At 41.9% G+C, this 24,888-nt stretch overlaps 1 protein-coding gene across 10 annotated transcripts in view; it reads left to right on the top strand.

The window, feature by feature from the left end:
- Positions 1–24,888, top strand: part of CEP128 (centrosomal protein 128) — a 263,923-nt gene that overhangs the window by 72,914 nt on the left and 166,121 nt on the right. For all 10 annotated transcript variants that reach the window (XR_008313415.1, XR_008313413.1, XR_008313414.1 and 7 more), the window contains 4 exons: positions 5,580–5,930; positions 12,043–12,693; positions 13,969–14,133; positions 23,232–23,408. Coding sequence is in view for 7 of the 10 variants with exons in the window: in XM_053284676.1 (XP_053140651.1) it covers positions 5,580–5,930; positions 12,043–12,693; positions 13,969–14,133; positions 23,232–23,408 (1,344 nt within the window). In the remaining 3 variants the exon portion in view is untranslated. The remainder of the gene's footprint in view (positions 1–5,579; positions 5,931–12,042; positions 12,694–13,968; positions 14,134–23,231; positions 23,409–24,888) is intronic.

A 24,888-nucleotide genomic window follows, 5' to 3' on the forward strand; every position in this document is an offset into this window, starting at 1 on the left:
TTTTTAGTTATATTCTGTATTCCTTTAAAATGGTTCCCACCCTGTGGTACTTCAGATGTTGCTGAACTACAACTTTCATCATCCCCAGATAAATTGTGTCTGGGGATGATGGGAGTTGTAGTCTGGCAACATCTGGAGTACCACAGGGTGAGAACCCCTGCTTTAAAAAGAAAGCAAATATTGATACATTTGGAGAGACACTCAGTTAGCTTTACGTTAGCTTTACTTCATTGTGTGAACTTCTATTGAACTATACAGAGCAACTGTGTGACAGTGGACTGGGGGAGGAATAGAGAGAGAGTTTACAGTTGACAATAAAAAAGTTAATTTAGCTTGCACTAATGTACCTTCAAAAGTTACCTAGACCTTAAATTGGAGGATGTACTGTACATACCAAATACATTCATTCTGTTCTTTTAAACTTGTATTGAACCTCATTAACCTTCACAGGCTATTTGTATTCATAAGAATTCCAAGTATCCACTCATCAATGGTTGTCACAGATTTAATCTGTTTCTTTTCCATCATCTCGGAGTCAGCCAAACTGAAAATAAGCCCATAGTTGACTTTTATGTAATGTGAAGAAACATTGGGAATGAAATAACAAAGTGCATTGTTTTTAAATTAAATGAAGTAGGTGGGGATTGAATGACAGCGGGCATGATTGTGTCTCACTAGGAAATGGCTAAGAATGTTGCAGATGAGTTACTGTATAAACAGAGATCTGATTCAGATGTAGTACAACCTGATGTTCAATTCTGCTGGTGATTGGGACACACTACAAGCTCAGAAATTCCTCTCCCCAGCCTTGCTAAATCCCCTTCCCTTCCCTAGTCAGCATTAGCCATGGTTCAGTGTTATGTCTACACAAGTTGCATCCATAGTTATTGCTACCTATAGATTGTTTTCGACAATATTTTGCTTGACTGACTTGTCCGACATTATAAAAATGTGAGCGTGTACATCTCTACATCCCCATAAACATTTACTACTGAGTACTTCAATTGAAATTTAACTGTTATTGTTAGGGAGACAGGCTACTACAGTCAGTGGCTCACATCCCACACGAAGTCCACATGATGGACTTCTCAAGGGAGCTGGGTCTTCGCATAATGTGTCCAAAGTATGATCATTTGAGCCTGGTTAATTGTACCTCGAGTGAAAATTCTGGATTGATTTGTTCTATGATCCATTTGTTTGTTTTTCCTGGCCGTCCATGGTGTCCTCAAAAGTCTCCTCCAGCACCAAAGTTCAAAAGCGTCAACACTTTTTCTATGTTGCTTCTTCAAAGTCAAGAAGAGGAAGTGTGACCCAGGTTCAAATTCAATCATCCAAACAATTATTGACTAGAGTATTTAACTTTAATGGATTACAGGCTCATAATTTATATATGCACAGAGGATAATGCCTATTTTCTTGGTGATTTCAAATGGAGTTGTATTTAATTTAATGGTGCTTTGATGAAATGCATAAATGGTTGCCATTTCATTGGAACTTACAGTCCACACTCCAACACAGTGTTAAGCTCCTTTTAAAGCCAATTTATTTGTGGGCTGAAACCTACTTAAGTCTCTGTTGGATTGTGACCATAGTGTCCACTCCCATCTCATCTTTGCCCAAAATGCACAGAAATGACATACATAATGCAGACATTATTTCATTTTTTGAGTTATATTAAAAAGTTGTTTTTATTTAAAATTAACAGATGAGGTGTTTATGTGTGTTGAGGTTCTTAATAAAATTACAGGAACAGCTCAAAGCATTAGTAATTATTGAAATAGCACCTTTGGTGTACATGGAGTTTTATTAAGTAAAATAAAATGCAGCTCGTTGCTCAAATTGCTTACAGTCTAAATTTGGAGGGGGAAGGAACACACACAACAGAGTGAGTAGAGGAAACTGTAAGAAGAACTTCAATGCTTTCTTTCAGTTGAAGATCAGGAGTAAGGAGTTGAACCAAAAGTATTAGGGAGAGGGTAGACTTTGAACTGGAGTATGAAAGAAGAGAAAGAGAGGTGAAGCTATCGTTTCCTTTCTGTTATTCAGAAAAGTAGCCGCTTGAACGAGGGAACTTCAGTACAAAGCTTACAGCATTCCTGGCACTCAGTAGATGTTTTAATAGTAACAATTTGTGTAATAGTAATATCAGTTTTGCTAACTAATAGTGCTTTAGGACTACAGTGCCTTAAGCATTAAATTATAAGCAGATCTTGTCATAAATGGAAAATTTACAAGTGTAGCTTGTCCAATATATTTTTTGAAAACCCAATTGTAATATTTTAATGAATGAAATCTGTTTTGAGCTTTTAGAGAAAATGGGTTATAATTTGTATAAAAATAAAGCAAAATTTTAGAAGTTGCTATTAAGAAAATGACTACCTCTGACTATGAAAATGTTCTGGACAATATATTAAAGCTGTGTCAGGCTTAAGATCATACTGTATTGACAAATTTGGCAATGAAAACTGCCATAGATGTGTGTGGTGGTACTGAACTGGCAGAAGCCTGTTTAACTTAATGCAAACTCAGGACTTTAACCTGTAAGTCTCTTGCTTTATAAAGTGGCTTAAAAAAAAAAGATCATACGAAGATTTAGTCATTTAACATTTTATTTTTCAGTATTAAATCCTCTTAGTTTTAGAATGGAATATCAGTTTTCTTAACCTTAGAATACTTTTATTTTTTTTACTTTTAGACTTGGAAAACAAAAAGTAATAATTAGTGGACAGTATTATTTTTGGGGTAACAACAGGAACCAGATATATTTCCAACAACATTGTAGGCTATTCCAGTTATGTGGTTTGTATATTGTAGGATAACTATGGCAATAAGTGTGGCCAGAAACACACAACCTGGTTAAATTCATTTTTTTTTACAAAAAGATCCCTGACAAGAAAAACAACTTATTATAAAATTTGCTGTTGAACTTTTTAGATTCTAAATATGAATCTGGTATTTTTTCCTAGTTGTTGCCATTTGTTGGTAAGTCATCACTTAAAAACCATCCAGCACTTTAAATGATATGCTAAAGCTTAGGAATGTTGACAACAAGCATAACTATCAGTTTTAGCCATTAGAGGCCTTCCAAACTGAATACAACCTCATTGCCCCAAAGAATAATCTGAAGACACAGGATACAGATATGCTGCTGAAGCTAAGAAGGCCTCTGAATGGGTGACTGTCTGAGAACCCCATAGATACTATCTTGTGTTCCATGATCAAAGACAGGCAGGGCAGAAATGTCATATATCATAGAGCAGGTAATTTTTTAAAAAGATTTCAGCTTGGTGACACATCTCACTCTTTTTGGTCTTGGCTGTAGGGAGCAAAGCACATGGAACTTTTGGTCATTATAGATCAGGGATGCTCTGATTCTGATCAAATACTGAATGCCTGTGATTTAAAGTACTCTTGTGCTTTAAGCTAAATACCTTGAAGAAAAGTTTAACTTTTTTAAAATAGAAAACTGCTAATAAAATAGAGTTCAGTGTTTTTACATAAGATAAATGTTTTTATATAAGATAGATGTCTCCAATTAATTTAACAATATTTTATCAACTTCGCATAAGCTTGAATCGTGTTTCATTAACCACTACATGGAAATCATAGTTGTAGGTACAAGATCTTTTCTCGTGGAGTTTGTGGAGAAATAATTATTTTTAATGACCCAGCAAGGCTGAAGATGCCATTATTTAGGACTGGCATATTTTAATGTTACCATCAGATAGGAAGCAATTACAGCTGTTGTAAGGAAAATAATCTAGCACAGGAGTCTAAAGGTGAAATGTTTCAGGAAAACTTATTGGAAGGGTAATGTAATGATTTCTGATGGTGTTTATCTGTGTTTCCTCAGATACAATGTAGCTGGGGATGATGGGTGTTGTCGTTCAGCAACATCTGGAGGCCCCCAGGTTGAGAACCACTGGTCTAAAGAGCAAATGTGTGTGTAATGAAGGAGCAAAGCGTGTCTGATACAAGTTAGAAAATTTACAGGTTAAAAGAAGTCCAGTTTTAACTTCAGTTTTATAATGGACAGAGCATCATTGCCAGGCTTATGCATAAGCTATATCATGCTCCTCACTTAAAAAGTATTGTTTTCATTAGTGTGTAACACAGGCTGACATCCAGAGGAGCATACCTGAGACATGCCAGGAAGAGATGTCCACACAATGTGGAATTTTCCCACTACCATTGTGCCTGTGGGCACAGTGCAGGGGGAGTAATTTCAACTGTTTGTGTTGCCTCTTGAAGTGCCCTGTATCACCCAAGAACAGGATACATAGCCCTTAGGTGGAGTGCCTTGGGCACTTCTGGAGACAGTGCAAATCCCCCCTCCCACCACCACTTAGGGAAGTTAGGGAAGCTTTCCATAGTGTGGACATGTCTTCCTGGTGTGTCCATGGTGTACTCCTCTGGATACTGGGCACTGATCTGATTTCAGTTTAGGCTGAAATTTCTAAGGTATCTCGACTTTTGAAAAGCTTGACTGTAACTGTTGATAAAGACCAATCCTTAGGAAAACCATTGTTAACAGTACATAATTTGTTAGGAATTCCTGACATTAATCCTGTAGCAGTGATTTTCAGATTGTGTTCTAATCTGGTAGCGGTTCCAAAATGAGATCAACCATGGCAGACATACTCCCTTGTAAAACAGTTCGACTATCACTAACTGTGCCTTATGGTGTGAAGCCACAGGGGAATGTTGCCTGTGTTCTTTGGCCTACTATACCTTCATGTGATAGGCCTAGCAAGCATGCAACATGGGCATGCCTTCTAGTTCCTTCCCAGAATGCTCTGCAACATGTAGGAGATTCTGCAGGAAAGGTACAGAGGTTTTTCAGCAGACAAATTATCTGTTTTTCAGCAGAATGGTAATTACTTGGCAGGGCATCATTTTTAAAGTATTATCTGGTAGGTTCTTTAGCTTTTTATAACTTTCAGTTTTTAGCTTTTAAAATAACCTTTAATTTGAACCTAATAATGATTGTGGTTTTTAATCTGACAATGTTTTTGTTTACTTTAGTTAATTCAGTTGATTTTATTGTATCTTGTGTCTATCTTATTGTTGTGAGTTGCCCCGAGTAGTAGTGCACTGGAGGGGCGAGGTATACATATTTTAAATAAATAAATAAATAATAAATCAAGTCAATTATTTCATTGGAAGCCATAAGGAATTGTGGGAAGCCATCAGTAATTGAATCTTGAATGGGCATAGCTGTATGGAGCTGAAAATTTACAGCTGTTGCTATCTATGCACTTGAAATGTTTTGGTTCTGATGCAGCCTTAAACCTGTTTATAGCTATAGCAATAGCACTTACATTTATATACCGCTCTATAGCCGGAGCTCTCTAAGCAGTTTACAATGATTTTAGCATATTGCCCCCAACATTCTGGGTACTCATTTTACCGACCTCGGAAGGATGGAAGGCTGAGTCAACCTTGAGCCCCTGGTCAGGATTGAACTTGTAACCTTCTGGTTACAGGGCGGCAGTTTTACCACTGCGCCACCAGGGGCTTATACATATCTATATGTATCCTTAATGACAATCTTTTAAATATCTTGTTGTGGTTTCTAGGTTTTAACATCTGACTTGGAAAAGAGGGAAGCCCAGCAGCAAAGGATGCTGGGCCAGCTGAAAGAGATACAGAGCAGCTACAAGGCCTGTGAACATGAGTGCCGGACTGCAGAGCTGCAAGTTACTGAGTTGTCTCAGCAGCTAGAGGAGTCGACCAAGGCAGCAGAGAGGTACCTAGCTGAATTCAGGCAATCGGAAATACTCAGGCTAGAGAATGAGAAGAAGAAGGAGGAGTTAAAACTGAAAGCTCAGGAATCAATTAGACACTGGAAGCTAAAGTGTAAGAAACTGGAACGTGAAGTAGAAAAACAGATGGAGCTTCGTAACCAGTTGACGGAGAACAACAATCTGGTATGGGATTTCTTTATTCTTTCCTTTCAAGCCAGCATTCTTAGCATCACCTGAGCATCCTGGATCTCAGTAAATTTCAAGATGTCCAAGAATCTTGAAAGTACACGTGTGTATAGTTTCTTGTAATGGTGTGATTCAAACAAAAGACAAGTTAAACCTCAGACATTTTGGAACAGAGATGGAAAAGTTATGGATGTCCCGAAGGCTTCATTAACATGGAATTTGCTGCCACAAGGGACGGTGGTGATCATCATCGCTAAGCCACGTGACGGCTTAGCTTGAAAGGGGTTAAACGAATTCATTTAGGCTAGGCCTATCACAGGCTACTTATCCATGATAGCCATGTTTTGTTTTGTTCTATTTTGTAAATATCCCACCTTTTTATTTTATAGAAAAACTCAAGGTAACTTACAAGGTATAAAAACACTACACAATAGTCACTAAAGAAAAGCTAATAAAAGCTATAACCCGAGTAGTACTATGCTGTAATTTCATGTTCAGAGGGATTATGGTTCTGATACCACTTGTTTGGGAGCAAATCAGCAAGGACTAAATGGACCCTTTCCTTGTCCTAGCAGGGCTCTTAGATTTTTAGGGGAAGGTAGGAAGGCAATTTATCATCCCCTGTTGTAGTTGGCATGGTATCGGTGGTACTTGCTTTTTTCACTGCCTGATCAAATTTTGGACTTGCATAAGCTCAAAAACAATTATCTGTCAGCTTTGATATGGTGCCTTTAGCTGTCAGCTTTGATATGGTGGGATCTGCTCAGAACTTGAAGGCGAAGCATTTGAGATTCTCCCCCACCCCTTGCCAGTTTTTAGAAACTTGTCCAGTTTTGATCCTCCAGATAAAATATGCACTCTTTATTCTTGCTATTTTTAAAGGCAGATCTACATAGACCTTATGCTGCAAGTGTATACAAGAGCATTTACACTGATGTTTACTGCAGCAGTTGTAAGGTGTGGACAACGAACATGTATATTATTATTATTATTATTATTATTATTATTATTATTATTTTAACATTTATATCCCGCTCTTCCTTCAGGGAGCCCAGAGCAGTGTACTACATACTTGAGTTTCTCTTTCACAACAACCCTGTGAAGTAGGTTAGGCTGAGAGATAAGTGACTGGCTCTTATAATGGTATATACGAACCATTAAACTCTCTGGGAAGCTGTTTGGCCCAGGTCCCCACACACTAGCACAGGGGTGTTTAAAGATGCATATTCATATATCTATCTTGTCCACAACGATGACAAATATAAATATTTATAAGCGCTTTTCAATAGTCCTCACAGTTTACATAGAATAATAAATAGGACTAGTTGGCCTGGGCACAGAACATCGGCGCCTCTAGTTCTCCTTCGTTTTCTGCCACGCTCCCTCGTTCTCAGTCCTCCCCCCTCCTCTTCCCTCTTCCCACCTCCAGTGTTTCTTCTCTCTGGCCGGCCACCTCGCCAGCCGCTTTCTCCCCACCCCGCCAGCCAGCACTGCCGCTTTCTCTTTTCTCCAGCCGCTGCAGCCGCTTTCTCTTTCTCTCCCCCCTCCCCCCGTGGCTGCCGCCGCCGGTGCTTTCTCTCCCCACCTGACCATTTCCTGGCCTGTCCATTGGTCTTGTGTTCCCCGCTGCCGTCACTTTCCTTTTCCCCTCCCCTCACTTGTGAACTCTTGCAAGAGCTGCCGCACATGGGATTAGCCACCACTACATCTTCGAGAATTATATATAGAGAAGATGGCTCCTCCATGTTAAAGGTGCAGGTGATGTGTTACGAATCGCCCTTCAAATCATGATGCTTGCCCATCCGTAGTAAAGTGTGCAGAGCTGCCAAACAGTTCCTGGTCAACGTTAATCTGAGCCTAATAATTTGCCTACTGGTCTGATGAATAGGGCTTTCAAGGAGCATTTGATAATTCTCAAGGGCTTTGACTTTCTTCTTAACTAATCATAGCAGCACAGCATTCCAAATAGCAGTTCCTGGTCACTATTGTTTCTCAGAATAGCAAATTTTAATTGGTCATCAGTGCACTCTGGAGATTTTTACTTCGGGGGTGATCTGCTCCCTCCCTTCCAATTTTGTGCCATTCCTTTTTTGACCACAGTGTGGAGTTACAGCCTAACATGAAAATCCTTACAGACTTAGAGCTCTGTGATACAGTGAAGCTTTCAGTTGTGGTAATCAGTTGAAAAATTAGCATTAAAATAGCAATTAGCATTTCAATTAAATTTTCCTGAATTATGTCCAGAAGCAGAAGTAACCTCCTAAAGACGAAAAGAGAAAGCACGTTTCAGATGCGATAATAAGTATGGGAGGAAAACTAGTGGTGTGAAAATTGTAGATTAGTGATTTCACCCTAGAGGAGAAAAACATATAAGAAGGATAGTTGTGGCAGATGGCCATTGGAAGATTGAGGGTTTAAAGCAATAATTAAGCATTTCATAGCAATTTTGAAATAATCAAACAGCACAGAAAATGCAGCTTTGACAGTGAAAGGCTGCTTATGTCCCTGAAAGGCTCAAGTGTGATCTATTCCAGGTGTGACAAGCAGGTAGACTTTATAATTAAAGTATGGAGGCAATAATCATTCACTTACTTTACGTTCTGTCAAAAGCAAATTCCACTGAGTGGAATTTAAATGCTTACTACCTGGATAAGATAAAACTACAAAGAAACCTAAAACCTGAAATAACCAATATCTTCAAATCTCTGAGGGTGAGGGGTCAGCTGAGAAATATTTACAGCGGCCAACATCCAAACTAACAAAGGGCTGGTGCTACAGGGGAAGGGCAATTTTTGCTGATCCCTCTGAAGTTGGCTCTGACTTATGAAAATATGTCCCTGAGGGTTGTGTGACCTTTGGGGACATATTTTTAGGAGTCAGGTTCAACTTCAGAAGAAAGAGGAGATGGATGAAAATTGCTCCCCCCCCCCGAATACCACCAGCACAGCGTTAGCAGCACCTGCACTTCATTATTTTGGATGTGGACCAATGAGTGTAGCTACTGTGAGGAAGTAAAAGGCTGTAGAAATGTGAGTGATACTACAAGGAAACTAAAACTAAAAAAGTCCAAGAAGGGACTAGGCTGGCTGCTGTTGTTGGTAAAGACTGTAAAACTCAGGTAAGCCACCACTGAGTTTAACCAAGTATAAATAGTAGTTTTGATGCAGAATCTGAAATGGGGAGCAGAAGAGTTTCAATTAGGAAAGGATAGATGCATTTATTTATTTAAATTTATCATAGGCTTTTTCTGTTTATCTTAATATTAAGAGTAGTATACAAGCAACATTATCAGCTGCAGTGGGAAGCAGCTTGTTAGTTTGAATCCCCGCTGGTGTGCTTCCTAGACTGTGCCTAGTAAATATATATTTGTAGTCTCCTGTATTGGGCAGCAGTGATATAGGAAGGTGCTGGAGGCGGATGCTCACTTCAGTGACAACAGCAAAGGCGTAATCTCACACTGCAATGGTAAACCATTCCTGTATTCTAAAAAAACCCCACCACATGGCTCTGTGGTTGCCAAGAGTCGACACCGACTCGACGGCACAATCTTTCCTTTCCTTACAAGCAATATTAAAATAAAAATAAACATTAAATACCATAACTACTTTTTGTTAATGGCTGCATATTGTTTGACTGTACATCAAAAAAGATAATAAGGAAACCTACCAGATTTAGGCAGTTACGTTGCACATTTATACATCTCTATAGATAAATTTTTAAAAAGATTCTCTTCAGCCACAGTCTAAATAACAGGGGAACTGCTAGCCATTTCATTAATAATATCATATAAAGGAGAACTTAACTCCTCTGTTAATTACCTGCAAATAATTTAGATTTCACGATGTGGAGTTGCTCCTCCTTTCCTGCCATCCAGTTAACCAGTTGTTTGGTACAGGTATGCTTCAACTGGTGTTGTTTCAGGCAATGGCAAAATTAGGCAGTTGCTTTGCTTCATGGAGAAATCCATGTCATAAACTTGAGGCATATATACTTCTCTTAAGCATAGTAGCATTGCTTCTGTACAGTGTCTGACACTAACAAAGCAAGGATGCAGCACTTGAGGAGGAGCAGCTTTCATTGATTTTCCCCTGCCCCTGGAGGTGCTCTGTGCCTTCCAACAATGTCCCTTAGGGCTGTGCAGCCCTCAGGGCAGTGCCGGCCAGCGAGGGCAGCACTGGGGTGGGGTGGGGGCAGCAAAGGGGTATCATTTTTTAAAGTGATCACCGGCAGTACTGCAGCACTTAACAACATAAGAACAGCCCTGCTGGATCAGGTCCAAGGCCTATCTAGTCCAGCATCCTGTTTCACACAGTGGTCCACCAGATGCCGCTGGAAGCCTACAGGCAGGAGTTGAGGGCATGCCCTCTCTCCTGCGCTTACTCCCCTGCAACTGGTACTCAGAGGCATCCTGCCTTTAGAGGCTGGAGGTGGCCTGTAGCTCTCCGACTAGTAGCTAGTTGACCTCTCCTCCATTAAGACCTCTCCTCCATTAAGTTATCCAAACCCCTCCTAAAGCCATCCAAGTTGTTGGCTGTCACCACATCTTGTGGTAGAGAATTCCACAAGTTGATTATGTGTTGTATGAAAAAGTACTTCTGTTTGTTGGTCCTATATCTCCTGGCAATCAGCTTCATGGGATGACCCCTGGTTCTAGTGTTACGTGAGAGGGAGAAGAATTTCTCTCTATCCACTTTCTCCACACCATGCATGATTTTATAGACCTCTATCATGTCTCCCCGCAGTTGTCTTTTTTCTAAACTAAATAGCCCCAGGTGTTGTAGCCTAGCCTCTAGGTGCTCTAGGCCCCTGATCATCTTGGTTGCCCTCTTCTGCACCTTTTCCAGTTCTACAATGTCCTTTTTTAGATGTGGTGACCAGAATTGTATGCAGTATGCCAGGTGTGGCTGCACCACAGTTTTGTATAAGGGCATTATAATATCAGCAGTTGTATTTTCACTCCCCCTTCCTGACCCCAAGATCCATCCCTGGTCAGTCACTGACAGCTCAGATCCCATAAATGTATACTTGAAGTTGGAGTTTTTTGTCCCAGTGTGCATCACTTTACACTTGCCAACATTGAACTGCATTCGCCCAATTTGGAGAGTTCGATTTGGAGCTCCTCACAATCCGTTTTGGACTTCACTCCCCGAAAGAGTTGGGTATCATCTGCAAATTTGGCCATCTTACTGCTTCTAGATCAATTATGAATAAATTAAAAAGCATTGGTCCCAGTACAGATCCCTGGGGGACCCCACTTCTTACTTTCCTCCATTGTGAAAACTCTCCATTTATCCCAACCCTTTGTTTCTTGTCCTTCAATCAGTTAGCAATCCACACATGGACTTGTCCCCTTATCCCGTGACTGCTAAGTTTTCTCAAGAGTCTTTGATGAGGAACTTTTTCGAAAGCTTTTTGGAAGTCCAGGTGTACTATGTCAACTGGATCACCTTGATCCACACACTTGTTATCACTCTCAAAGAACTCCAAAAGGTTTGTGAGGCAAGATTTACCTTTGCAGAAGCCATGCTGGTTCACTCCCAGCAGGGCCTGTTCTTCCAGGTCCTTTACAATTTTATCCTTGAGGATGAAATTGCAAGCTGCTGTAGCAGTGGTGTCCCACGCAGTGGCTGCCACAGCTCTGGCACTCACTTGGCCTCTGCACATGCACGGAGGCCATTTGTGTTGTCAGTATGGTGTTGCTGGCAATACAATTGGCCTCTGTAAATATGCAGAGGCCAGGTGAGTGCCGAAGCCATGGGATGCCGGGTGGGGTGCCACTGTTCACAACAGCTCGCAGGTGCCAGTGGTACTGCTGGTTATAACTTTTTAAAGGTACCTCTCGCTGCTCCCCCAGCGCTGCCCTCACCAGCCACCACTGCCTCAGGGACATATTTTTGGAAGGCACAAAGCAATTCTTGAAGCAGGGAAGATCAGTATAAGTTGCTCCCTCCACATGTGCTATGGAAGTGGGGGAAACCTGTCACTGAATTAAGATCCCGCTGCATTCTCGCATTGGTAGTCAGGTTTTCAGCCAATGGCAATTCAGGGCATCCCCCCCCCAATTATAGGATTCCAGATGACTCCACTTTCTCTTTCTCTTGTATTGTAGGTCCTTAAAGAAAAAGAGGACTCGAAGGGTCAGCTTCTTTCAGCTATGCACCAGATGGAAAATCTTCAGAGGGAGCTGAGTGATGTGCTTGAGAAGAGGGCCAAACAAGAAGAGGAGCTGCGTCGTAAAGAAACAAAGCTGAGTGAAACCAAATCATTGCAGACGGCTCTTGAGCAAGAGATCAGGCATCTTAGGGAAACTGCCGATAAACTGGAGAGTGAACTACAAAAGCAGAGCCTAATACAGAGCCAGATAAAAAGTGATAAACAGCATTTGGAAGAGGAGCTTGCAAATGCTAAGATGCTCCATGAAAAAGATCAATCCAGACTTCTAGAAATGCAAGCGGTTATAAAAAATCTGAGTGCTATTCGGGCTGAACTGACTCACCAAATAGCAGAAGAGGAGAAAGCCAAGAAAGAGATACGCAAAAACTTGACAGATCTCCAGAAACATCAGGAGTCTAGTCAGGAAGAGATGGCTGCAACCAATAATCAGCTCAAGCTGGAGAGAGATGTCCACCAGCAGGAGTTAGCAGAACTTCAATCAGAGTTGCAACGGGTGAAAGCCAAACATGAACAACATGTCCAAGAGATGATGAAGCGCCTCAGCCAGGAAAAGGAGGAGGCGGTCAGTCATGTTGGAATATTGAAGGTATCTGTGTAGGGTAGTCAACATGTTGCATTTTAGAATAACTTTGGATAAGATACCTGTTCTTGAGGGTTTTTAATAACCTAATGTACAATTTAAAATTAGTCATGTTACATCAGCTGCACTGGTTTCTGGTCCATTTCCAGATGCAATTCAAAGTGCTGGTTATTGCCTTCAAAGTGCTGAACAGCTTGGGACCAGAACACCTAAAGGACACCTTTCCCCCATGTGAATCTGCCTGTTAAAATAAAATAAGCTGGAGAGGGCCTCTGGTGCATTCCTCTGCTTGAGTCGTGGTGATGTTTGAGAGTTCCTTCTCTGTGGTGGCTCTCAAGATGTGCAAATCCTGGTTTTGGGAGATCTGCTTAGCATCCAGCTTGTCCATTTTTTGACAGCCATCGAAGACCTGCCTTTTCCAGCAGACTTTTAATTAGGCTTGCTTTGGGATGTATCATCATCTGCAGCAGCAGCTGCTGCTGCTATTATTTACTTATTTACAAGCTGAACCCCCACAGAACATCTGTGTGCTAGTGCACTCGGCCTTCCCACTCCCTCACTCGGCCTTCCCCACCCCAGAGGCAGGGCAATGGAAGGCACCCTCACTCAGCATTTCCCCCCCACTCAGCCTCCTCCCTGGAGACTTTGCTCAGCTTTCCTCCCTCGCCACTCGGCCTTTCCTCCCTCCTGCCCGGCCGTGGCTCTCGCCCCCCCCGCCGCCGCCCGGCCGTGGCTCTCCCCCCCCCCCGCCCGGCCGTGGCTCTCGCCCCCCCACCGCCGCCCGGCCGTGGCTCTCGCCCCCCCCCACCGCCGCCCGGCCGTGGCTCTCGCCCCCCGCCGCCGCCCGGCCGTGGCTCTCGCCCCTCCCCCTCTGACTCTTCTGCATAGCTCCACCTCCTCAGGTGTGTGAGACTTTGGGTATCTCTCTGAGCCTCCTCTGCTTGATAACGCTACATTAGTGCTAATGGTTGCAGTGGGATTTCAGATTATCCCAAAGGAAAACCTCTGTGGAGCCAGTATTGGAATGGAAAGTTCCACACTATAGAATTAGGTAATAGCAGAATATTATACAGCAATAACGCTTCCCAGTGATGAGCAATTATGGTGTAATTTGACATATGATGTAGATTTGAAATAAGAGACTTCTTTCAAACAAACAAAATGATATGTAACCTCATCCATTAAAATCAATAAATTGCACATTCTGCTAAGGAGTTGAGAATTTAAATGAAAAAATGTAACTTTGATCCTTGTTTTACTTATTCTCAATATTCTCAATAGGCAGAACTTGTAGAAGAAAAAAATTTGGTAAAAGCTCAGCGTCGACAGGTGGAAAAAATGAAAATTGAATGTGATAAGTTGATAGAGGAATTAACCCATAAAGAAGAAGAAAATGCAAAATTTAGAAGAAAATACCAGCTAATGAAACAGGAACTGGATGAAAGGGTAAAAGACAAACCTTCTGATCTCCTGGGCTAGAACAATAGTCTTGAATCATTTCATACAAGGACCCACTTTTAACCCTGCCTTTCTACCATTTAGGTCTTCAACAGCTTAAGAAAATGTTTGATTACAATCTGAATGGGGTGGGCTACATGTAGATAAACCACCCTAGAAAAAAGGAAGCAGGTTGCCTTTGCTTGTGCCTGATGTCTACTCAGGTTCTATGTATCTTGGTTTTAGCCTAGATGGCTTTTGTGGCAAAGCGCTCCCCATCAGCATCTCAATCTCCCACCCCATGGAATAAAATCCATCAGCAGAGCAGATAACAATGTCTGGGTCAGGAGGACAGGACTGTTGCTGACAGGCAGCTAGGCAATTATGATCTTCACAGGAGGGGCTTGATGGGGTGGTCCTCCTCCCTTACTCATAGTGGCTGGTTGGTTCAGCCTTGGCAGTCGGGCAAAGAGGTATTCTGGATCAATGGATTAGAAGCTCCATAGACAAATAGTGTGAAGGGATTCTTCATCTGTGATATTTCTCCTTCTTGGAGGGTGAGAAGCAGGAGGAGGAGGAAGAGCCACTGCAATGTCCTCCCATTCATTGGAGAGCTGGTCTTGTGGTAGCAAGCATGACTTGTCCCCATAGCTAAGCAGGGTCTGCCCTGGTTGCATATGAATGAGAGACTTGATGTGTGAGCACTGCAAGATATTCCCCTCAGGGGATGAAGCCGCTCTGGGAAGAGCAGAAGGTTTCGAATTCCCTCCCTGGCTTCTCCAAGATAGGGCTGAGAGAGATTCCTGCCTGCAACCTTGGAGAATCCGCTGCCAGTCTGTGAAGACAATACTGAGCTAGATAGACCAATGGTCTGACTCAGTATATGGCAGCTTTCTATGTTCCTATGTTCCTATTCATGGAGAAGGTAGGAAGAAGAGGAGCTTCTTCTCAGTGCTACTCTTCCTGTCGCCACTCCCAGTTGGCCAGTGGACTTTCTCCCAGAGGTCTCTCCATCATTGCAGGAGCCTTTGGGTGAAAGCCCATTTGCCAATGGAGAGGGCAGGGGACAGCAGTGGTGGTGTGACTTGTGCCACTACTACCAATGCAAGAAGGTGGAGGCCAGCACTAGGGAATCCAGGGGTTAACTAGGTGGGTCTCCTTTTGGGTGTGGGTCCTCAGCCCATTGGCAGATCGGGTGGATTCCTGATGCCACCCCTGTCTCTAACAGCCATCCCCACTAGTGAGAGGCTTGGGGCTCCTTGGTCAAGCCAAAGCAAGCTAAATAAATCTGCAAAAAAATGATTGGATCAGACCTCACAGGACAGAAAAAGCATACATTTGTATTGTGGGCAGTGCTGGTGTGATCAACAACCTTTCAACTCTGTGCACCTTAAAGACAAAAAAAAATCTGGTTTGTCTTTCTTGACTCCTCAGTTTATATTAAAAGATCTACTAAAATGTAATGTTTTCCATGACATCTTCTGTTGTACACTAAAAGTCTTGGCACTCTTCTGTGTTGTTCATTTGTATAGTCTTCGACTCTTGTTTGTCCTTTCTGAGGTTTTTCTTCCAAGAACACTTTTTGTTCCATGTTTTTCAAATTCTCTGCTTTGTTGAATTTGTGCTGTTAGTGCTTAAAACACCATTAAAAAAATCACACAGGCGTACTAAAGTTAATACTTCTGGTAATGCTTCTGAGCATTCTTACTCTCATTAAGTATTCCATGGGAGGTGGTGGGACTAGGCAATGAGACTTAACAGGTTCCAAGTATATTATAAAGATGTGACAAATTAATAATGTGATGTTTCAGTGTGATGTTTCAAAGTGTTGAGCAAAAACACTCTGCCCTATTTTATTAAAATGTAGGTTTATTTTGTAATTTGAAGGATTTGGAGGTAGCATCTCATAGGAAATGGTTTATGTGTTGTTGTTTTTAAAAAAACTTCTCCAGTCTATTACACAACTAAAATGTTGCTTTCCAAACATTGGTTTGGAAATAAAGTTCTGCTGGTACATACTAGCCATTTCCAAAGACATCATGGCCAAGTAGTGTTTGGATTTGCATGTTCTGATGACTCTTCTTGCTGCATAGACATAATTAAAGAAAGAACATGAGAATAAGGATTCCATTTTTACTAAATCCAGATATTTCCCTAGGTAAAAAAGAAACATGGTTGAATCTGCACCATTGTGTGCTTTGGATCAGATCAGAGCAGCTGTTCAGGACAAACTTTTTAAATGGCCAAAAAGTGGAGGGCGGCGGTGGGGAGGAGAGGAAAAGGAAAATGGAATCTGTCAAATGAGAAAATGTCAAATGAGTGTTCATTTTTGATCAGAAATCAAAACATTCTGGTTTTCATTTTGCCCAGGAGCTGTTTGTAACTTATTTATTATATATACTTTAATTACATCCCTATGAAGTTTTAAGGCAGAGATCCATAATAAGCAAGTGAGAGAAAATGAACCATTGACTCCATCAAAAATATGTTAATGAAAGCCTTTGGGGTTTCTTCCCCACACATTGTGTGATTATACTTTTTGTAAGACACACAACACAGGACATAAGAGCAACTGGCAAATGTTACTGTATAACAAGCATGAAATCAGTTTGAGGTCATTTCTTTTTCCATCCTGCAGGAGCATCAGCTTCCATTTTATGCCTGTGCAGATTTCAGTGTTTCATGAACATTCAAAATTAAAAGACTGTCAAAGACCACAAGGGAAACTTAATAAACCCAAATGTATCTGGTGAATGTCGACACTGACCCTTAGATTACTATCCATATTAAGGATTTATTTCTGTAGTTTTGGATATTCACTAGATTTATGCAGGACTGACTTCAATAACTTATGCTTGTCTACAGTCTTTGAATGTTGACCTTCATTGTGACACAGGTAGGCAGAACAATGAATGACTACTTGGTTTTAGTTCTAGTGGTCTTGGTTGTAGTGGATCAGCAGTCGTTTTAGAGTCCATGATGCTTAGTGCTGGGTTTAAATTTTTTTTTTTACAAAGCTTTCCAATCAGCAGGAACTCTTTCTTTGTTTTCTCATACAAGCCACCTTTTTATGTGCAAAGATTTTTATACTCCTGATGGAGTGCTTGGATGGGCTCTTGAGTTAGTTGGAATCCTATCTTCCAATATGGCTGTGGGGTTGACATATGAAGGGTAGTTGCCTCTCTCCAAATGGACTCTTGCTTTATTCTAATGGAATTGTTTTAACGGGTGTCTCCTCTTTTGTAGGCATAATGCTGGCCCAGGCAGTTGGACTAAACCCTGAGCAAGCATAGAATACTGACTAAATTTTACTCCTTCCCCACCATGCCCTGAACTCCCTTGTGCTGGTAGCAATCCTGTCCCACCTAGCAGCCATAATTCAAAAAATAGGATTGCCCTGCTAGCAATTTGCCCTTCATCTCTTTCACCCAATATATGCTGACACTTTAAACTAGGATACCACGTGACTAGAACTCCTGTCTTCTCAGGTGAAAGATGTCGCCAGCTGAAAGCATACCTTGGCACTGAAGTGTAAAATTAAATCATCTTGCTTTTGGATAAATCTTCAGATGTTGGGTTTGATTTGTTCTCTCAGCTTTGCTTATTTGCTGGATGGAAGAATTTGCAAAGAGCACCGAGTCCTCCTTTCCAATTCTGAAAGGAAATAAAGGCAAACTAAACACCAACAATAAAAGCTCCCAACCTGTTCTCCCCATGATAGCCTGCGTGCTACTGCTGCTGACTAAGGCCCCTTAAGTGATGGTGGCAGCTTTCCCACTCATTTATTCCCTGATGTTTTCTACTTTGGCTCAACCTTCCTCCTTACTCAAATGCCAGCCTAACTTTGATCCTAACATAATAAATACTATACTGTATATATACTGGTTGAAATGGGAGGGTCCTGACCCTTCTAGTGAGAATATCCCCCTCTGCTTTTCACATGGCATATGAATGAGAACAGGGTCTTCAATAACCTGGTCAGTATTATCTGCTGACATGCTTTGCCTAACCTATGGGGCTGCAGTTGTCTTGCGCAGTAGAACATGTCCTTTATCACAGAATATACTGTAATGTGTTGACTGCAGCAGAATTCTGCTTTTCTGTTTTGTTTGTTTTCGGAACCCAGAATTTGAAGTCTCAGTCAGTGTTACTAAGTATAGGTCTCATCTATCTCTTTGTGCCTCCAGATATCTCATACTCAGTTTACAGGGCTTAACTTTCTGTTTCTGATCAGAGCACATGTCTCGCATTCTCTGGATCATCCCCTCCTCAATTCTTTATCTTTTTCTCCTTCTTTTCCTGGGATCATAAATAAGTATTATGTTGAATTCATTATGCCATGGTCCCTATCTGTTTTTAAAACAGTGTGCACCTGATAAGCACCCTCCATTATGTGCTGTTGTCCCTACTTAATGTTGAGAGTAACTCTGTGAGGTAATCTGCAACTGGGTATTACTAAGAAATAAATTGCCAAGGAGTTAAGAAATGAATTACCACCAGAAATTAAATGTAAACATCACATTAAACATTATTTTTTTTTAGTTTGTTTTTGGGGGCCCCAGTACATCCTAGTAGCCATAGCAACATTTTGAAATTAGCCCTACAAATTATGTATGCATGTGTGCATTTGTGGTGATCACTCATCCTTGCTCTAATAGCTTGGGTTGTTTCCTATACTCCAGCCTCCCCATTTTTGTTCCAGTTCTGCTCTTCCTCCTGCCTCTCAATGCCAGAAGACATGAGGAGAGCCAGGGATGCAGAGGCAGAGCCACCATTGCACGGACAGGTTCAAAGAACCTGGGCCGCCACCAATCGGGCCGCACCTGCCACCCCAGCCACACACCCTGCGTCTGATGTCAGATGCAGGGGGTATGGCTTCACTCCTAAACAGGGTGATGTGGCCCCATTTGGGAGCAAAGCCATGCCCCCTGCATCTGACATCAGGTGCAGGGAGGGGCCACTGACTGGCTTCCTCCGCCAGTGCAGGGATGGGTACTTTACCATAGAAATATAGCATGCAAAATAATAATTTATGTGTAGATAGTGGAATGAAGTTTAACCACAACCAAAATCTGGTTGGAACCTGAACTTCCAGGTGTGGTTCAAGCATTTTAAAACTAGACTCAGGACTTGCTACTTTCTGGGAGGTTCTGAGCTGAGTTTGGAAACTGGTATAGAAATCAAATAAATAAATGAGAGGTGGGCATAGTGTGTCGTAACTATCCCTGGCCATGCTACACCCACATCTTGCATCTGGAAGCCTATGGTATTGCTGCCCCTTTGGTGCATCAGAGCCTGGGCTTGGAATGGATTGGGCAATCTATTCTGGAAAAACTGAGTCTGCTCCAGAGTCCAGAGAATTCTGCACTCCCCCAAAACATTTTGGACTGCAAGGTATGGTTCTGCTCACTGTTATTTTAGATTTAGAGTATCCAAAGTAATACTTCTTCGAGGAGCCCTGTGAGGGCATTTAGCTTTATCATCACCATGGGAGGGCTGAGGCTAAGAGAAGTGACTTGCCTAATGACTGAGGTGAGATTACAGCTCCCACTTGTAGCCCTTATATCCCTGCAAGGGCAAGTGTTCTCTTGCAGCTCTGTCACTGCCTTCTGAAATGAAGAAAATGAGTCAGCTGCGGGAGCAGCAGCCAGCCACTGTAAGCCTGTTGCTGCCATTCTGCAGCAAAGTGCTGTGGCAATGGTTGCATTTGAGTTCCATTGCAATCTTACAACTCCAAAGCACTCTTGTCATTAGCTCTGTGTTGTTGAATCATAATGCAGCGCTCAGACACCTGCTTTTTTGATTCCCTGTGTGCTGGCTTTCAGAAGGCAGTACGGACAGTATGAGAACAAGCAAGCACTTCAGCTCAACGCTGTGTTTCCACAGAGCAGAACCAAGGGGGCTGCTTCTGCTTTACTACTTTTTGACAGAAGACTGGAGGAGCTTGGCTATACACCTGTCATTAGATGTGTGCATTAGATTGCAGCACTAAGGTGTCAGTTACCATCTTTCTGTTTTATGTTCAGAAGGCAGGGAAGGGAGTTGGGGGGCGGGGCTGTTCTGCCCCCAGTTTGGGTTCTCCATTTGTGTGTGTCAGGAGAGACAAAAGCTCACTTTCAGGCATTACTCCATAGTTTACATTTGACTGGCAAGGAAAACTGTGGTTTGAATTGCAATGAGGGGGTTGAACCAAACCTGAAGCCAGGAACTGGTTCAGAGAGGTTTTTTCATTGAAATGGTCCTGAAGGTGAACCAACATTCCTGGGGTTGCCTTTAAGCTGAACTGGAGCCAACCCCTTAAAAGCAGTTACGTGGTAACTGGTTCAGTTATCAAACACTGAGGAGGCTCCTTTTGAGGGGTGGTAAGGGTTCCTTTCTGCTCCAGCTATATTTAAAGAAACTATGTTTCTTAGTGGGCCATTTGAAAAGAAGAGCAGGAGGGACCTAGAACCGGTACTCCTTCTGGTGCTTGCTCACCCCATATGCTGTTTCCAGATGCCTTATTTTTCCTTGGCACTGTACAGGGTAGTTCTTCCCTGCTGTCATTCTGCTGTTCATTCTAAATACAGTATTTTTATTTTTTTATTTAATCTTATTTATTTATTTTGGTAAAAAAATCAAAAAATAAATGGTGAAAATAAGATTTTCTGACAAAATAATTTTAACTGGCTGTCACCCTGAGTAAATGTACTTAAGGAAATCCCATTGAAATTAAAAGAACAAGATAGGCATGCTGTAGTGGATTAAAGCTCATGTGAGGGGAAGAAAAATGCTGGATCATCTCTGCTGAGCTTTCTAGCAAGGCTTCTCCTAAAACATTCCTGAACTTTTTGGTAGGTTAAAAAATGGCTGCCCCCACCACCCCTCTTTATTACAGACCGTGAACCTCTCTTGGTTCAAGGGAGTGGAATTCCCAGGGAAAACGTGGGGTAGAATTTAGGGGTGTGCAATTCGGATTTTCAGTGTTTCAATTCAGATCCAAATTGAACCACCCCCATTTCGTTTTTGGGTCCGAATCTGACCCATCCGAATCACCCCAGATTCGATTCGGATCTGAATTAATCCGAATCTGAATTGATTTGGATTAAAAAATGGGTCCAAGGGCCAAAAGAGAGGGGTGGGGTGGTAGTGCCTAATGGATGGAGGCTACCACCCAAATTGCAGAGGAATTGGACAAAGGGCTGATTTTTGGTGAATTGTTGAAGTTTTAGTGTCTTGGAGGCAGATTTGGGGCATAAAATGGGAACTGGGGCGGAAGAGTCGGGTGGGGTGGTAGTGCCTAATGGGTAGAGGCTACCACCCAAATTGCAGAGGGATTGGGCAAAGGGCTGATTTTTAAGTGATTTTAGAAGTTTTCATGTCTTTAAGGTTTTTCTCCATAAGGAAAGAGGTTTCAGCAGTCCCATAACTCCACTTGGGGGGTGCTGGCATGGCCCAGAGCGATTGGCGGTATAGTGCACAGAGGGTGCCAGCCACCCCCATGGGTTTCTAACCCATGGGGTACAGAGTTCTGGTGTTTCTGAGGTGTTATGAGTGTAGATTCTCTGGTAGCAAATGAGATTTTCAATACAAACCATGAATCCACTCTCATTTGCTACCTGGATTCATGTTTCCTGCCTTCCTGGCTTCCCAGTACTTGCGAAGAGACTTTCTTGCAGCCAGACCTCATGGCCACATCTCTTCCTCTGCACCCCGTGCCCATTTCTTCTAACAAAGTGACCTTCTTTTCCTCCTCATGGCTCTCTAGGTCCCACCCACCTGGTGTACTGATTGGCTGAGCTCTGGAGTTCACCAGCCTGTCACTCAGGACAGGGTTCACTTCTGGTTAACTCTTTAGAGGAGGGCTGGCTGGTCACTACACATGCCTAATTTAATTTCAATGGACTTTCTTGAGTAAGTTCAGTCAGGATGTCAGCCATTGTATTGCATGAATGTATCTAAGCTGGTTCAAAATATTTGGACTGGTCACCAAATCAATTCTTAGAATTAGTATCTGAACCGGAAGTGAACTGGAGAATTGGAAAATAATGAAAAACTGAAACAAACCCCAATTCCTAATTTGATATGGTCAGTGGTTTGATATGTCTCAGTTGACAAGTCAGAATTGCAGCCATTGGTCCACCTCCAGAGGCTCCTTCTCCATAGAGACGAAAATGAATTTGCAAAGCTGAGAGAATGGAAAACAAAAGCAGATGCATACTTCCAAGCCATGGTTTTCCTGTTGTGTACTGGAAACTCAAAACATGATGTGGGTCCTAAATTATGGTTAGTGCAAATCACAGTTTGGAATGACTTCTGCATTGAGCCAGAGACCATAGCTACTGTCATAGCCTGCTACTGCTTCCCCAGACAGAGAAAATACAGCTGAGTTTGGCTACTGCATCTGCAGTGGGGCCATACCTAGTTGTCTGGAGCCCATATTTACTCACTATAGGTATCTGGGCAAGTGCTTAATTTCATTCTTGGTTTGTCTATCATATGTACAATTATTACTTATTATTTTAACTCTTATTTAGGGGATTCTGGAAGTTTTTGAGCCTCCCCTGAGCTGTTTGCTTACAGGGAATAACTTGCTTCAAATTAAAAAGACTTCAAAAAGTACTTTCTTTCATCTCCCTTTAGTTAAGGTATGATGCTATTCTAAACCTGGGACACATCTTATCAGTTGCAATCTTATCTTGCTGTATAGCATGTTTACTTGTACAGTCAGTTGTTGTAAGAGGCACCTCCAAGTTGTTAGGAATATTGTTAACTGTTGTACTTTCCCCCATGATGAAGAGTCACAACTTGAAATGTGTTTGGACCCTAAGTATTTTTCTAATACCAGCAGTCACTCTTTTGCACCATTCCCCCCCCCCACCAGTTGACCTTCTGTCTCCTTTTTCTTCACTTTTGTCTTTGGTGTTGCCCATCATTTCCCATCCTCATGTACTAGTCACGGAAAGTAAGCTGCTGGTTTTCTTTTAATTTTTACATCTAAAAAAATATAGATGTGTGGGTTATGGTTTCTTTCAGTTTTGGAAGTGCAGCTTTTAATGTGAAAAGACAGAATGTTTCAATTTAATCATGTCTCTCCCCACTCCCCCCGCACCACCACCTTGTTTCAGGATAAAAGGATAAATAATGAAGATGATCACCGAAGGCGGATAGAGGAGAACAGATTACAGCTTCATGATCAACTGCAGTGTCTTCAAACTGAACAGGAATCCATCCTCTCTATGATAGGAAATGAAATTGATACAGCTTGTGAAGTTCTCTCAAGAGATTCGGTGGAGAAATTTAAAGTAATTCTGAGTTTTCAGTTGGCCTTAGTTATTATCCTTGTTTATTGACTGAGCTTGTATAACTGAATTTTATGCATGGTTGTTTGATAAACTCAGCATTTTGAGCAGTAGAAAGTTAAATGCTGTACTTAGTAATCTTCTATTCAGCGTTTTCCATTTGTTCACATCTGTGTTAACCATTCATTGTTCTCTACCATGGCTCAGTGGTAGAGGATCTGCTTTGCATGCAGAAGGTCCCACGTTCAATCCCTGCATCTCCAGGCAGGGCAGGAAGGACTCCTGCCTGAAACCTTGGAGAGCTGCTGCCGGTTAGTGTAGACAATGGTCTGTCTCGGTATAAGCCAGCTTCCTGTGCTCCAGTGTCAGAAGATGCCTTCTTAGGTCTAGTTCCTAGAAACAGCAATGCTGTTTCTAGGAACTAGGCCCCATTCAGATATTCGCACAACCGCCACCACCAAACCATGATTTAAAATACCACCACCACCACCACCAAACCACGATTTAAACCACCACCAAACCACGATTTTGGAGCATGTAAACCATGATTACAAACTCCCAAAGCAGGTAGGAAGTCATGCCCCAGAGCTGTCACTCACCCCCTCTCTCCAGCTGTTCATGGTTACAGTGGCATTTGTCTGCTGATGGGCCTGCTGTAATCATGGGGAAAGCACTTCCATGTTCGGCAGCCTGGATCTCCCCAGGCCTGCCAATCACAGAAGCGCCTTCCCTCATGGTTACAACAGGCCCCTGTCTGGACAGGGGAATGGGGCTCAGGTGAGATGATAAAATGTTGTGGGGTTAAGACTTCAGGTGAGCAAATGCACAACTGGATGTTTTACCATGAAAAATGTGATCTGCATATACAAAACTAGCATATCAAGGAGAAAGCTAAGCTAGCATTTTTTATGTAGTTGAGTATTCAGTCATATGATCTCTCTGCCTACAGTATATATTGGTACAGTCCAGGAACAGATTTACTATCTGATTTGCTGTTTGTGTGAACTAGGCCTTATTCCATCAGCTGAAGTTATTTTAAATTACTAGTGTGTCCCTGTAACTAATGGCATCTTATTATTCCTGGCCAGTATGACTTAACCTCCCAGATCATAAAATACACCAGCTTGGCCAGGGGAGAAAAATATAGTTTGCTACTCTACATTTAACTCACTTACTGTTTTCCCTTCTAAACGATATTCATATCTTGAAATTGGAGGTTTTAGCCATAGCCTGTTTCCTGGTGTGTGTGGTCCCCTTTCGTCTCATGTAACAAGTTCTTAACAAAGTCAATGTCTGGATTTCTAACCCTGGGTTTTTAATACAGCACAGCCTGTTGCTTTAGCAAATCATGAAGAATATAATGTGATTTTTTTTCATATTTAATTGTTCTTTTATATAAGGAGGAAAAGGCACAAAATGTTCCTTTATTATGATGTACCTGTTCTTATTCCTATTACATAGGAAGCTGCCTTCTACTGAGTCA

Source organism: Hemicordylus capensis, chromosome 1, assembly GCF_027244095.1.
Source record: "Hemicordylus capensis ecotype Gifberg chromosome 1, rHemCap1.1.pri, whole genome shotgun sequence".
Lineage (NCBI taxonomy): Eukaryota > Metazoa > Chordata > Lepidosauria > Squamata > Cordylidae > Hemicordylus > Hemicordylus capensis.